This window comes from Pterocles gutturalis, unplaced genomic scaffold, assembly GCF_000699245.1.
Source record: "Pterocles gutturalis isolate BGI_N339 unplaced genomic scaffold, ASM69924v1 scaffold24503, whole genome shotgun sequence".
NCBI lineage: Eukaryota > Metazoa > Chordata > Aves > Pterocliformes > Pteroclidae > Pterocles > Pterocles gutturalis.
Window position 1 is genome coordinate 1 of NW_010126305.1, and position 13,851 is coordinate 13,851.

At 43.5% G+C, this 13,851-nt stretch overlaps 1 protein-coding gene across 1 annotated transcript; it reads left to right on the top strand.

Annotated features, from left to right (window-relative positions):
• Positions 1-2,901: 2,901 nt before the first annotated feature.
• On the top strand, positions 2,902-13,188 carry LOC104459206 (cholesterol 24-hydroxylase; the record flags this gene model as incomplete). The annotated part of the gene is made up of 14 exons (XM_010078938.1): positions 2,902-2,979; positions 3,259-3,340; positions 3,870-3,943; positions 4,625-4,711; positions 5,378-5,516; positions 6,120-6,230; positions 7,032-7,188; positions 7,514-7,576; positions 8,339-8,411; positions 8,838-8,922; positions 10,767-10,877; positions 11,109-11,197; positions 12,088-12,154; positions 13,027-13,188. Coding segments are annotated over 14 exons (1,378 nt in total), but the record flags the coding sequence as incomplete, so codon positions are not given.
• Positions 13,189-13,851: the final 663 nt, after the last annotated feature.

Genomic DNA, 13,851 nt, shown 5'->3' on the forward strand with positions numbered 1-13,851 from the left:
ACCTTAACGCCACCAGGCACCTTCCCTGCGCTCCCTCATGAGCTGGGTGTTTGGTTTCTGCCAAAACAAAAACAAATCATAACTGATAAGGAGCAGTGAGAGAGCTGCCAGCAAGGCAGTGTCACAGGGAGACACGGTTCTTGCAGGAGTTCGTGGGCTTCCCGTTCAGCCTCGCGTTTGGGTGCACGTGCCCTTCGGAACGTGCCACGGGAAGAGACACCACACCAGCCCTCTCTTAGAGAAGCAGTCCTACAGGAACACCAAGCTTGGCTGTCTAACTCCAAGTTTCAGGCTACTTGTGTAATCGGGGTCAGATAGTAAGATGAGAGAGACGGTGGGTCTCGTCATACCTGAACCTGCTTGTCCTTAGGTTAATTTCGAGGTGTGAAGTAACACCCTAGAGGAGTGGCAGCTTGAAGAACTCTCTGTCTGCTTTTCTGCTCCTTCTTCAGGGTTTGAGGCTTGGTGTTGGTGATCAGCCTAGGATCCCTCCCAGGAACGTTTCTAGTACTGGTATGTGTAGGTGGAAGCTTGTATGTCATGTGAGCCCACAGTACTTGATAGCTTTTCAAAAGTACAAATTGCCAGAGACAGTCCAACCCCTGTTGGACATCAGCTTCCACTCCTAAATGTCCAAGGTAAGGAAAATCAAATACTTCAATCTCTGAAAAGTCATTTATTTAAAAAAAAAAAAAAAAAAAAAAAAAAAAAAAACAAAAAAAAAAAAAGTAAAACTGGGTGCTGTGTGTGGTGGTGGTGTCCCCAGTACAAGAAAGACATTGAGAAACTGGGGCGAGTCCAGTGGAGGGCAGTCAGGATGCCCAGGAGGCTGAGAGCTGGGCTTGGTTTGGGTGGAGAAGTGGCCACTGAAGGGCAGAGAGGATTCACTGGCTGCTTTCAGCTGCTTAAGGGGTGGTAAAGAGACAATGGAGCCACTCTCCTTGGAGTTGGAAAATGAAGGACAAAGGGCAATGACACAAGTTGCCTCAAGGGAAATTCCAGGTAGGGGTAAGGGAAAACATCTTCACCAAAGCCCTGAGCCATGTACCATAGCTGGGACATTAAGTGGCCTGGAGCAGGGGACTGGGACTGGACCGTTGGCCTCCAGAGGTCCTTGCCAACCCAAATTACTCTGAAGTGGAATTCATCCAAATCTAAACACTTCTAAGTATCTGCTAAACTGGAGAAGAACAGAACCAGAAGCAAAGGCTGGGTTGTGTCCTGCTTGCTTCCCACCGGGATCAGCCCCCTCGTTGTGGTCAGCAGATCTGCTCCCCAGCCAGCTGGTCCACAGACTGTATCCTTTCAAGGTGTTATCCTGTTCCAGGTGCACAACTTTCCCTTTGCCCTTGGCTCTCTCTGATAAAAGCTTAAGAAAGCCTTATTTTGGGATGAAGTGCAACAGGATCTTATCAAAACCTCAGACTTTGTCTAAAGTCTTATTATGGCTGCATGATGACAAGATTATGTTAACGCCCTTGATTTCCTGGGCTGATTTATTTTATCAGAACTAACACAGCACCTCTCTAAAGGAGCCTTGTGCAGGACAGGCTAGAAAAGTGAGTCCTAGTGATTCTGTGTTGTTTTTACCGTGTGAACAGCTTACCTGTGAAGAGAGGAGGTAATCTCTTCAAAGGTTTGCTTCACATTAAACATCTAATAGTAAGAAATGGGCAAAAGGGATTTCTTTGCACGTACATGTTTTCAGATGATTAGTGTCACATAGTTATATATCCCAAACCAAGCTGTTGCTTAGGTTTTTTTTTTCATGGCATGCAGTAAGTAATTGCAACTTCTCATTACCAGATTAACATTTTGGGCCTGTTGTAACACCTGACTTAATTGGATAGTGACGGGACAGGGGATGAAAAGTACCTCTGCAGATTCATATGTCACACAAGAGGGGCCAGGAGTGAGACCTTGCTTCATGCGCTGCAGATAGAGCGGTTTCCGAAGCTTTAGCTAACAAAGGACTCATCTGTCATATTTGGGGCTTTCACATCTTTTTGGAGTCGCATTACAATGGGGGAGTCAAGCAAGCGAAGGATTAAAAGTTTCTGTAGATGTTGAGTAACTTTGTTGAGTGCTTGTTATTTTAAGTGCCTCCCAGTTCCAACAGAAATAGAACGAGCCTGTTTTTCCCCAATAGCTTGTTTGTACTGAAAAAGATGATAGCATGGCTGTCTGTCTCTCAAATGGAAAACAGATCTGGAGCACAGCTTGCTTCATTTAGAGAGCAGCGTGGCCAAATCTTCCTTCAGATATATGCAAAGCTGGTGGAAATTTGCCAATTGCAGCTGAAGGAAGGAATTGATGGCTTTTTGATACAGCTATTGTATTTGAAGAGTTAACCTTTTTTGTTAATTTATGCAATTTCCATGTTAACCAGTGATTATCCTTCTAGGTTATCCTTTTTTTTCCCCAGCATTTGAGGTGACACGGCTTTAGACAGAAGGAGACCATTTCTAATTTTTCTTAATTTAACTCCATTGACAGAACCCAAGTTAGCTTATCAGGGCTGAGCATGTATTAAAGAATATTTAGCGCAAATCTGTGTTGCATGTACAGAAACATAATAGCTGAAGAGGAGATTCAGTCAGCTAGGCAAAGAGCAAAGCAGTTTGCTGGGACCTCTCACCTAGAGTCAAACATCTCCTGTAATATGGCAGCAAAAAAGACTTTGTCCTTTTTTTGTCAGGAGTGCACCAGCCTGTCCCCGGTCCCCAGCTTACTGACGTGAGGGCTGGGCGTTGGCATAGCTAGGTGTTATTTTTTATCTTTCCTTACAAGGTGGAGAACATGAGCAACACTTGTATTGCATCGCTGAGCAAGAAAGATTGCAATCCATAAAAAAGCCTGTGTTGGCATCCTTGTGACTCTCTTAACTTTCATTTTCTGCAGCTTTTTACTTGGACATCTGCCGATCCTTTGGAGAATGGTGAGGAAAAGGGAGTTTATGAATGATGTCTTCCTGCAGTGGTAAGTTGAGACATGTCAGTAACATCGATTGGGGTAGCCCTGTAGGACAAGTTGGGAAATCAAGGCACAGAGGCCCTGAATTACGTATTTAGTGTCATTCAGAAGGTTGGTTGATGAGCTAGAGAGAGAGCGTTTCTCTTTCTCTTAATGGCTTTGGTTGCTGAAGACTGCAGTAGTTCCCAGTACATGCCGCTTTGGTCCTTTGACCTTAGGTCTGAACTGTTACATGTTGGTGGTTGGTACCATAATTTTGGTGTTTTTTTCCTTCTCTTCTTGTAGGGTGGAGAAATATGGACCTATTGTACGGTTTAATGCATTTCACAGAGTCTCAGTAATGGTTATGAGTCCTGAAGGAGTGAAGGTACTGCAAAATAAAGCCAAATTGACAGTGGGGATTGGCCTGTCCCTCCAGAAAGAACAAAGGCCCTGATGTTCAGGGCAGCACAATGCAGATGGTCTGTGCCTGCAGAGAGGGCGGCTCTGGCCAGGTTAGGAGGTTGAGGTGCTCTGCTTTCTGAGCTGTCCTGATTTTCTTTCTTGATCAGTTGATTTACTTTGTTACCTTTATCTGAACAGCAGATAGAGCAAGCATCCACCATTTCTGAAAAGCAGACTCTGCAAGAGCTTATCTCAAATGAGTGAGGCACAAGAGACTGAATTTCTTCCTCTAAATCTTTGCAATAACCATGGAGGGAGATTTCAGGTCACTGGGCAGAAAATGCTAGAGGCATGCAAAGCAAGCTAGCACCACAGGAACTGGGGAATCAGGGCACACCAAATAATTCATCAGGTCTTCAGACTCTTGCTACAGGAGGAGAAGAGTGGCTTTTTATGTTTTGTCTGGGAAATGGATTGCACTCAGTATTTGCTGACCTGAGATTTGATTTTAGGAATTCTTGATGTCACCACAGTACCCAAAGGATCGGCTAGTGTATGGGCGTATGTTTGACATATTTGGTGAGAGGTAGGTGTAACCTGTCTGAAGCCATTGTGATCTGAAAATAAGTGAGAGATTAATAACATTACAGGCTTATTTTGACTTAGACCATTTACCTTAGCATGGGGATTAATGACTAATTCCAGACATATGCAAGCAGCATGTACCTATTAAATTATGTGTCAAGTCAAATGTCTTCCCAGTCCAGGAGGAGGTTATATTGAATTTCTTTTACCTTGAACATATGTTCCCCCCCCATGGATGTTCAGTTAGTCTCAAAATAGTTTGCTCAAGGCCATCATCAAACCTCTCACTTAGATTTTAGAGCACTGAATTATTATTTGATGCATGGGAGTTTCCAGCTCCTAAGTTCAATAACAAAAAAGGTGATTTCTGTCTGATAGCCTGAAGCTTTTAAAAATATAATAATCCAGTTATTATATTAATTATTTGCATAACAGCTGTAATACTGTAATGAACCAGCATCTTATTGGACTCAGCAGTCCACAGTTACCAGCCAAAACATATCTGAAGTTCAGTTGTTGTCCACAGTGATGCAACGATTGTGTACTTGAAGCAGCACAGTGCTCCCTACACATGGGAAAAGTACAAGAATGTCCATGTGGAAGAGTTGTCTCTGTGACTACACAGTGTCCAGCTGGCTCCCTTGCTGAAAACTGTTCCTTTCCTTGTTTTCCTAAATGCTAGGTTTCTAGGGAATGGCTTGATAACTGTTTGCAACCATGAGCACTGGCACAAGCAGCGGAGGATAATGGATCCGGCTTTCAGCCGAACGTAAGGCAAATATCTCTGGGATGATGTAACTGTTATTTCTACTGTATTTTTATGATTTTTCCCTGTCATTGATCCATTATGTAATATTTAGAAAGAGAAAAAAAAAAACATTCAGTGCCAAAATCACGTTTTACTTAGAGTCCAACGTACCATTTCCACGACAAGTACAGTTTGACCAGACCTCCCAAGGGGCAGTGACGCCCATATGAGCTCAGTGATGGCAGGAGGGTCCCAGCGCTGCATATCCAGGAGTATGGTGATGGCTGCCTTATCCTGTTGGAAAACAGACCTCAGGGATTTCACGTGGGCAAGCCTCATCATTCACCTGTGTGATTCCCTGTGGGAGATACGATGTGATTGATAAGCAATGGGTTGGTCTGGTTTGCTTGTGTATCTCAATGCATTGCATTTAGGGTGTGAAGTCTGTTTGCTTTGGCATGCACAGGCCAAAGACTTTTGCCACAACAGCCGTTGTTTACATGGCAGGGCTGCTATAAGAACAAGATAGCTCATTTTGTCGTTAGCTTTTTAAAGTCTTAAGGCAAATTTACTATAAATAAAAAAAAAAAAAATTACAGTTTTCTATGGAAAATAATGAAGATAATTTTGCCTGAGCAAAGATGTCCTCTCCAGAGCCCCCATCACTCATTTTTATTGATTGTTCAGCTACCTGATTGGTCTGATGGATGCTTTTAATGAAAAAGCAGAGGAGCTGATGGAGAAGCTAGAGGAAAAGGCAGATGGAAAGAAAGAGGTTAGCATGCTGATGATGATGAACCGGGTGATTCTGGATATCATTGCAAAGGTACCAGCTGTCTGCTTTCTTGTTTCCTTATGACTGGCAGGAGGGAATGGAAGCAATGGGTAACAGCAGGAGGACAGAATCAGGAGCTGGAGCCAGGGAACAAGACCTTTACCCAGCAGTGCCAGAATAGCTGAAGGACTAGTTGTACCAATTCCATTCAGGCTGAGCCATAGGAAGGGCAGTTAGGGAAGGGTCTGCACAGTCTAGATGTGGCCTGCAGGATGGCGACACTTTGCAAAAGCGCTTGCAGCCTCATACCTCCCACCCCTCTGTGCCAAAAGGGGCACACCAGTGCTCTTACAAGTGTGCATGTTGGATTATTACCACTATATGTCAGCCTGAAACCCTTATGCTGGGTTTTCCCTTCTCTATGTAAAACAGTTTGGGATGAATGGAGAGTAATAGTGAATTATTAATCCCCCCAAATAAGGAGGAAGCCTAATGTAGATATTACCCTTCCCTCTAAGCCTCCTGCAAGGCAGGATCTAGCCTGAGGTATTTGTAGGGGGAAAGGTGGTGGTATGAGGCTGACCAGCTCTTTCACCCCAGCTCCAGGGAGCCAGGAGGATGCAGCAAATTGTGTTTTTCTCTCCCACTCCTCAGGTAGGCTTTGGCTTGGAATTAAACACACTGAGTGATGACCAGACACCTTTCCCACGCGCTGTGACTGTGATTTTGGAGGGAATGAATAAGGCGCGCATCCCCTTCGTGCAGGTCTGTATGCTCCTCACTTTGGTCCTCTCTACTTGCGTCCAGCTGGTGCCTCTGCTCCTGCAGAAGTTAGTGGGCTGGAGCTGTGCAAGGCCCATGTACAACAGGGAAACAGTCATCAGTAGTGCTTTCCCTCCAACACGCATCAAGATAAAATTTGTTAGTGCTTTAAAACACTTGCAAAATTAACATTAACATTTAATGCTTCATTTCTGTCTTTCTGCCTTCTCTTAAAAAAGTGTCTTCTTCTTATATGGTTTTACACTTTCACACCCATCACTGCAAAAAATTGAGATTTTTGCCATTTGTCCAAGAAGGATGGCAACCTTCACTCAAGGTGGAAGAAATGTGAACATTCTTACCATTAAAAAATTATAATTTTGATCTGAATTCATATACTAGGAAATTATGTATGTAATATGAAATATATTTAAGTTAAACATCATTCCACAGTTTCCTGTGAAATCTGTTCAGGCTTTTAAAGCTCCTGTTTTCCTTTTGAGGCCCAGAAGTGAGATTCTGTATTGCATGCTGTGGTTTTTTCCATGGAGAGGTGAGGAATTTTGCTCGTGGTGCCCAAACATCAGCTCTGACAAGGCAGGACATCAGCATGCACAGATTGAAATATTTCTTATTTCAGCCCAAACCCTTCACTTTGGGAACGTTTGCTTTGTTCTGTGGAGAGCAGACATTCTTGTGACAAATGTCGTTTAACAAAAAAAAAGTGCTTGCCTGAAAAATAAAACTGGCAATATTTTTTTACCAGCAAAAGGAATAAAATGACTGAAGAAATTCTGTATTCAGTACATGGCAGGGCAACAGAAACTGGTAAAGGAGGTCAAGGAGAGCGTGAGGCTGCTGCGGCGTGTGGCGAAGGAGTGCATTGACGAGAGGAGAAAGGCCATCCAGGAGGGGAAGGAGGCCACGCGGGATATTCTTACGCAAATACTGAAAGGAGATGGTAGGGGACACATTGCTGTTTGAGTGAATTTCTCTGTGGTATGTTTTGCTGTGAGATTCAAGGAGGATTGTTTTGGGGATCTGAACTTTGATTCTCCTTTTTAATGTCTTTTTCACACTGACGATAGTGAGAATTGCTTTGAAAATTCCCTGGTTTTTTTGTATTGGATCAAATATTGGTCACAAGTGACCACTGCATTGCCTGCTCAGCATCCGCTCACGATGCCACCTCAGAAAAAATGTGCAAAACAAGGCAGAGCATTCTGGCTGTTCCAGCTGGGGCACAGGGGCGTTTTCTAATCTCGTTTGCTCTTCTCTCTTGACAGCTCTGGAGAAAACTAGAGATGATGAAAACCTTCTGGATAACTTTATCACTTTCTTTGCTGCAGGTTAGTAACTATTTTACTGCTTGGATATGTTATGTGGGAAGCTGTACTCATTCTTGGGCCATCTGCAGGGTCATGATTAATGTCCTTGCTGACTCCTTGTGATGCTACTGTAACCAGGAGTCGCTTAGTTGGAAGACACCAGTATTACACTGGATGATACATGAGGTAAACAACGTAGAAAGATTCATCTTGCAAGTCAGTGGAATTTAGGTTCCTAAGAAAGTGAGGTCAAAACACTGCATTTTGGCAAGAGAGACATTATTGCAACAAATACTTCTTTGCAGAAGTCTGTTTTCTGTAATGCTTTAAAATAATACATATGCCTATCAATGAGAAAGTGAAAACTATCCACATAAAGCAAACATTTCAAAGGCAGATGGTTAGAAGCTCTGTTTTCCTTCAAAACCAATGAATACTTGCTTTTTGGCAGAACCGTGTGTCCCATCGTGTGACAAGGCAAATACTGAACCTTACTGTCTCTTCTGTTAGGGAGCTCAAAACCAGTAATGCAGCCACTGCAACTCTGAGTTGAGCAAGATGGCTTATATCTTTACCAGCTATGTCTTGTTCTTGTCATTCTTGAAAGCTCCTTACTTAGAATTTAGTCTCTTTTAGTGTTTCCTTTAATTTCTATCATACTTGAAATAAAACATTCAGGGCCTGGAGTTTTAAAGTTTCTTGTTCACAGTCACACTAGTAGACCATCTTTGTATCGTGGTATTATTTCATAGTAACCTTTAAACTGATTTTTGTTGTTGTTAGGTCATGAAACAACTGCCAATCAGTTGTCCTTTACAATAATGGCACTGGCTCAGCATCCTGAAATACTGCAAAGGTACGTGCACTCCAGTTTGCAAACCCAGCTTGCTGTTAATTTCATTACAAGGATTATTAAAAAGCCAGGGTCAATTCACAATAAATTCTAACCTCCCTTCCAAAATAAACAGTTTCATAGTCCCAATATATCTAAAATTTTAAAAATATTAAGAATAATTATTTCAATTCTATATAGGTGATTTTTTTTCAAAGCCTTTATACATACTGGTCCTGAATCCTACCTGATTCAGCTGCACTGTGTGCACAGTGCTCCATCCTGATAGGAGGCACAAGTTCAGGCAGGCTGGCTGGGAATCAGTAGGCATTTTGCCTGAGGATGGGAGTCAAAGTCCAACTCAGTGTCTGGAAAGTAAAAAATGGGATTTATCAACTTGCCTAGCAAGAAATGGGTGTCTGCAGCTAGCATTTTTTAATTTATCTGCAGGCTTCAGGCTGAAGTGGATGATGTTCTTGGTGCCAAGAGAGACATTGACTATGAGGATCTTGGCAAACTCACCTACTTATCACAGGTACTGTAGGAGTGAGGTAAAATACCAGTCAGAGCTGTTTGGTAGCACCTTTGCCATGTCATGGAGTAGCCCCACACTTTTAAAATTTAAAGAACAATGCCAATATTTGGTCTGGATGGCATTTGTCCCCAGAGATTCAGCAAGCAGGTACCGTGAGCCATTTGCAGCAGCCTGGCCATGTTGGGAAGGATGCTACTCAAATTTCTTTCCAGAATCCCACACAAATCCTTCACTGCTTTCCTTAATTGTTACCAAGCTGGGAGCTGGAACAGAGTTGCTTAATCCCTACCTGCTTAAGCTGAAACCATAGCCGTATTTTAAGAAAGGTTTGCAACTTCGAGCCCAACCTTTGTGTGAGTCCCACGCACTTCCCAAGCTCTCAGCTCTATTTTTGTTTGATTATTAAAGCATTTCCAGCTATGATCTCACCATGCACCATGAATGCAGCAGGATTTGAGGACATCCAAAAATAATGGCTAGTTTTTGTAATTTCATTTTTTTATTTTTTATTCAGTCTTGAAACCTCCTTCAGTCACTCGGGGCAGGGGGAAAAGAGAGTTTGGTCCTAAAAGAGGTCTTGTGTATAGAAAGGCTGGTTGGTAATGAACTGCAAAGCCAGGTCTTGGCTACTCGCCAGTGTTTGTGTTGCATATTTTTTTTTACCAGTAGCCCTCAGGAGAGGTGGAATCACAATCCTGGCAACTCTTCTCCTGCTTAAATTTCCCTGGGATTTTAGTAGTCTGCCATGATCGCTTTTCTCTTAAACTGCCCATCTGAGGTGGGTGACGGTGTTTTACCATTTGCCATAGCCCATCCTACAAGTCACTGTGCTTTGACAGCAGATGTATTTCAGATGTGTATTTCTCATAAGGAAAAAGCATCTCTCTGTGATTACAGAAATCAGCAGATTTCCTTAGGCTTCTCCAAACACCATCACAATTATGCCACTCCAATTAGGATGAGGTATCTAAGCCTTTCAGTTTTAAGACAGATCACGTGAGAGCCTTTCAAAGCAGACTGTTTATTTAAGAGAACAAGCTTGGATCTGTACAACCAAAATCACAGTCGCCCTTGGTCAGAGCCAGTCCATCACTGGAGTATCAGAGTCCATGGGACTTCTCTCCTTCACTCAGGCAATTCTGAATCCTTTTGTCCACGCTTCTTTTTCATTAGTCCACTCGTACATACATGCCATTAATTGCATTTGCAGTGCGGTACTAATGTGCACTGTTAATTAGGATTTGCTTTGATGAAAGAAGCCATTCTTACAGCTCACTGCCACCAAAAGAAGTCTCATTCCATTTTTTATCACTGTTCCCTATTAATTTTCCTTTGCCAGGTTGTTTTTTGTCACTTTGGTGCTCTGACCTAGCTCAGCTCCCTGAGCAGCAGGAGCAGGACAAAGGCAGGAGCAAGAGCACAGTTCTGAGAGTGGGAAGGAGGTGGGAACAACCACCCAGCCTTGTGGCAGCCGGTGCCGAGAACAGCTCACCAGGGGCATGAGACTTTGCTCTTAGATATTTCCTTTGAATTTGCTTCCCAGTATTTTTTCACTTAGTTGTTGACCTGACTTGAGGTGTTAGATCTGTTCAGTGCATGGTATCTCTTGTGGTTTTTGCTTCTTTTTCTCTATGTTTTACCAGTCATAAGAAAGAACCAGGCCTGAAGGAGCTGACTTAGCCATGTATTTTGCCCACAGGAATCCAAGGCAGATACACCAGCATCTTCCACAAGTCAAAAGTCCCATTTAAGCAAAGCAAAAGGCCATAGGGAGGTAACTAATTGTATTTCTGTTTCCTACACTGTATTAACTAACTGACCTTTTGTGCTTTTCGCTGACACAGGTTTTGAAGGAATCGCTGCGGCTGTACCCACCCGTCCCGGGGACAATACGCTGGATGGAGAAGGAGCACGTCATCGAGAGTGTCAGAATTCCTGCAAACACGATGCTCATTGTGAGTCCCATCCACCTTTTAGCTGCTGCCGTTGATCCTAGTGTAATGGATCTGTGTATCAGAGGGACACAACCTTCCCTGGGCATATTTCTACTGGTCTCTCTGAAATTTTGGCTGAAACTGGGGTATGAATTGGGACTCTGGATCTGGCAGCTATGGTTTTGTACCTGTGACAGCAAAGAGGTGTTTTCAGTGTGCTGCTCCTGACTAACACAAACTCTTTCTTGGCAGTTCAGCACTTACATAATGGGAAGGATGGAAAGGTATTTCAAGGATCCACTCACATTCAATCCAGACCGATTTAGCAAAGATGCACCTAAGTGAGTTTCTTTTTATTCCCAGGTTATTAAATATGTATTAAGGAACCATTACAGTAAGAGATTTTAAGGGGAAAAAAAAGTAGAATAAAACTATTTTTCCATTCCAGTATGAGCAACAGTAAATCCCTATCCAAATGTAAATAGAGAGCAATAATGTGCAGCTTTTGTTCAGAAGTTCTTTAGACCACATGATACCTTACATAAAAGACCAATACCAATGTTATTTATATTGAGGTCAAACCTTTGGGCCAAAACTGGATTGAATATTTGCCTTAGTGCAATGCAGATATCCAGTGTGTGGCAGCCCTGGCCCCAGGATGCTTGAAGTGTTTCCATGCTGGAGAGGGGACACGGGGCTGAGGGTCAGAAGATGCTGTTCAGCCACGTGGACAGGCAGCCTAAGCCTAATCAGTACACAGGAGTGCGATAGGATGGACCAGTGACCTGAAGAGTTGGTGCTGATCCCTGCACTAACTACTTTGTGAATAAAGGGTTTTACTTCATCCTAAAGTTTGTCTGGTCTCCAGAATCAAATGCCCCTTCACTCACATGGTTCAGGGCTGCCTAAAGGAGCAATAATTGGGTAGATTGTTACATCCCCATGATGGGCTAGAGAGCATTTACAGTATGCTTTGACATTGAGCTTTGAAATAAGGTTTGCACACATCAAAACAGCTCTGTGAGCTGAGCCATATAGTAAGCAGAGATGATGAGGAAACTTGCTTTGGAGTTGTATTGCTCCTCTGAACAAAAAAAAAAATGTAAATTTTGAGATTGTCTTAACAAATCTGCTGTAGTTAGACCATTTTCTTGCTGCTGCGATGAAATATTTGCATGTTTCTTTACAACCAAGCTGTCAGAGTGACAATTTTGAACATTGTTCTTTGCAGGCCATATTACTGCTATTTTCCATTCTCTCTGGGACCCCGATCCTGCATCGGGCAGGTGTTTTCGCAGGTAAGCAGAGGCCTGGAACGATGCTTCATTAGTGGGCACTGGGCCAGCTCAGGGTGAGCTGGCTGTGGCTAGTGGTGGGGGACCAAAGGCCACACTAATGGTGCACTGGCCCCCTCCCTGCCATGCCCATGACAGGGCATGTCTCTCAAACGCTATCACATGAGCAGACATACATGTACCAAGCTGGTCCCACATCACCCATGCCCCCGTGCAGCCTAGGTGTCTGCAGCGGAGGACGGGGCAGCAGGCTGCTCTCCCTCTGGACTGTCCTGGGTCACCCAGCTTGAATCCAAACAGCTTGATGGGAATCAGAGTCAACATCCCTTTGCCAGCTGAGGTCAGACACAGCGGGGATGTGCAGGGGCTCTTAGGGACCATCCTGTGCCTGCAACTGGCAAAGTCAAGGCAGGGAAGCATCAGCTGGCAGAAGGGCACAAGCCAGGGACTGGCACTGAGAACATGAGGAGGGGGCTGTGTGGATGGGAGGAACAATTTAGTGATGCATGTGAGCATGGCAGAGAGCATTTCAGAAGGACAGTAGGAAGCCAGCTCTTCGGGTCTGTGCTGTGAGTTCATTGAAGCACCAGTGCTCAAATTCTTCAGGTTAAAAGTGCTTAGTTTTATACTCTGATTTCCAAAGTGGGGTTAACGCATAAACGCAAGGACCGACCTTAGTGCCTGTCAGTTGTCTTGAAATCCAGGAAGCCCCAGGTGACTCTGTTCTTCCTGCCCAAACTCAGCAGGCTGCATTAACAGAGTAACATTTAACTTTTAAATCTCTATATTGACAAAGCAGCATGACACAATACACTGATTGCAGTCTAAGCTGTATTTGCTGTTACTGATGATGAGTTTGTTTTTCTTCTTAACAGATGGAGGCAAAAGTGGTGTTGGCAAAACTGCTGCAGAGGTTTGAATTCCAGCTGGTACCAGGGCAGAGTTTTAAACTCTTGGATGGTATAACCTTCAGGCCACTAGATGGAGTAATATGTACATTAAAGCCAAGGAGCCCTGCAAGAGGCTGCCAGGCGTGACGGCTCGGGGAGGGGAGCATGACATGGTAGTAGTGGTAGTGTTTCTTCTGATTTTGAAGATCTTCACACTAATCTAAGGTTAGATTGTGCAGGCCCCTTTAGAATAGTCAGAGTACGAGTCAGAGTACTAGACTGAAATTTTTCCCAGCCTTCCTCAACATTTACTGAAGAAAACCTTAGGAGAGTCACTCTGGATATGTTTGAGCATCTTTGATCTGGGAGCGTACTGGGAATTGCAGAGTCTGTTATTTTCCTGGGGACTCTTTGTTTCTGACCAGACTTGTAAAAGAACATCCTTCCACTGTAGTGTGCTTGGAGCTTCACACAAACCTGAGCTCAAATGCCAGCTGATAGTTTCTGATAACTTGGCTTACAACACAATGTGGTCTAAGTAAGCACTTGTTTGGGGAATTTCATAGTACAGCTCAAGATTTGGGCTGAACATGGGAGGAGAAGTTTAGAGCTGTTCTCTTGGTCAAAGCAATTTTCCCATCCTTCCTCTAAATGAAGAATAATTGATAGGAGCAATCTGAAACAAAAATCAGAGACTGCGGTCACTACTTTTCCCTGTTGCTTCTGCCTCATTTTTCTTCATTGTCTCCTACTTTTCCTCCAGTATTTTTCAGAGTGTAGACTGCTAATCCATGTTGTAGAAGGGTGCTT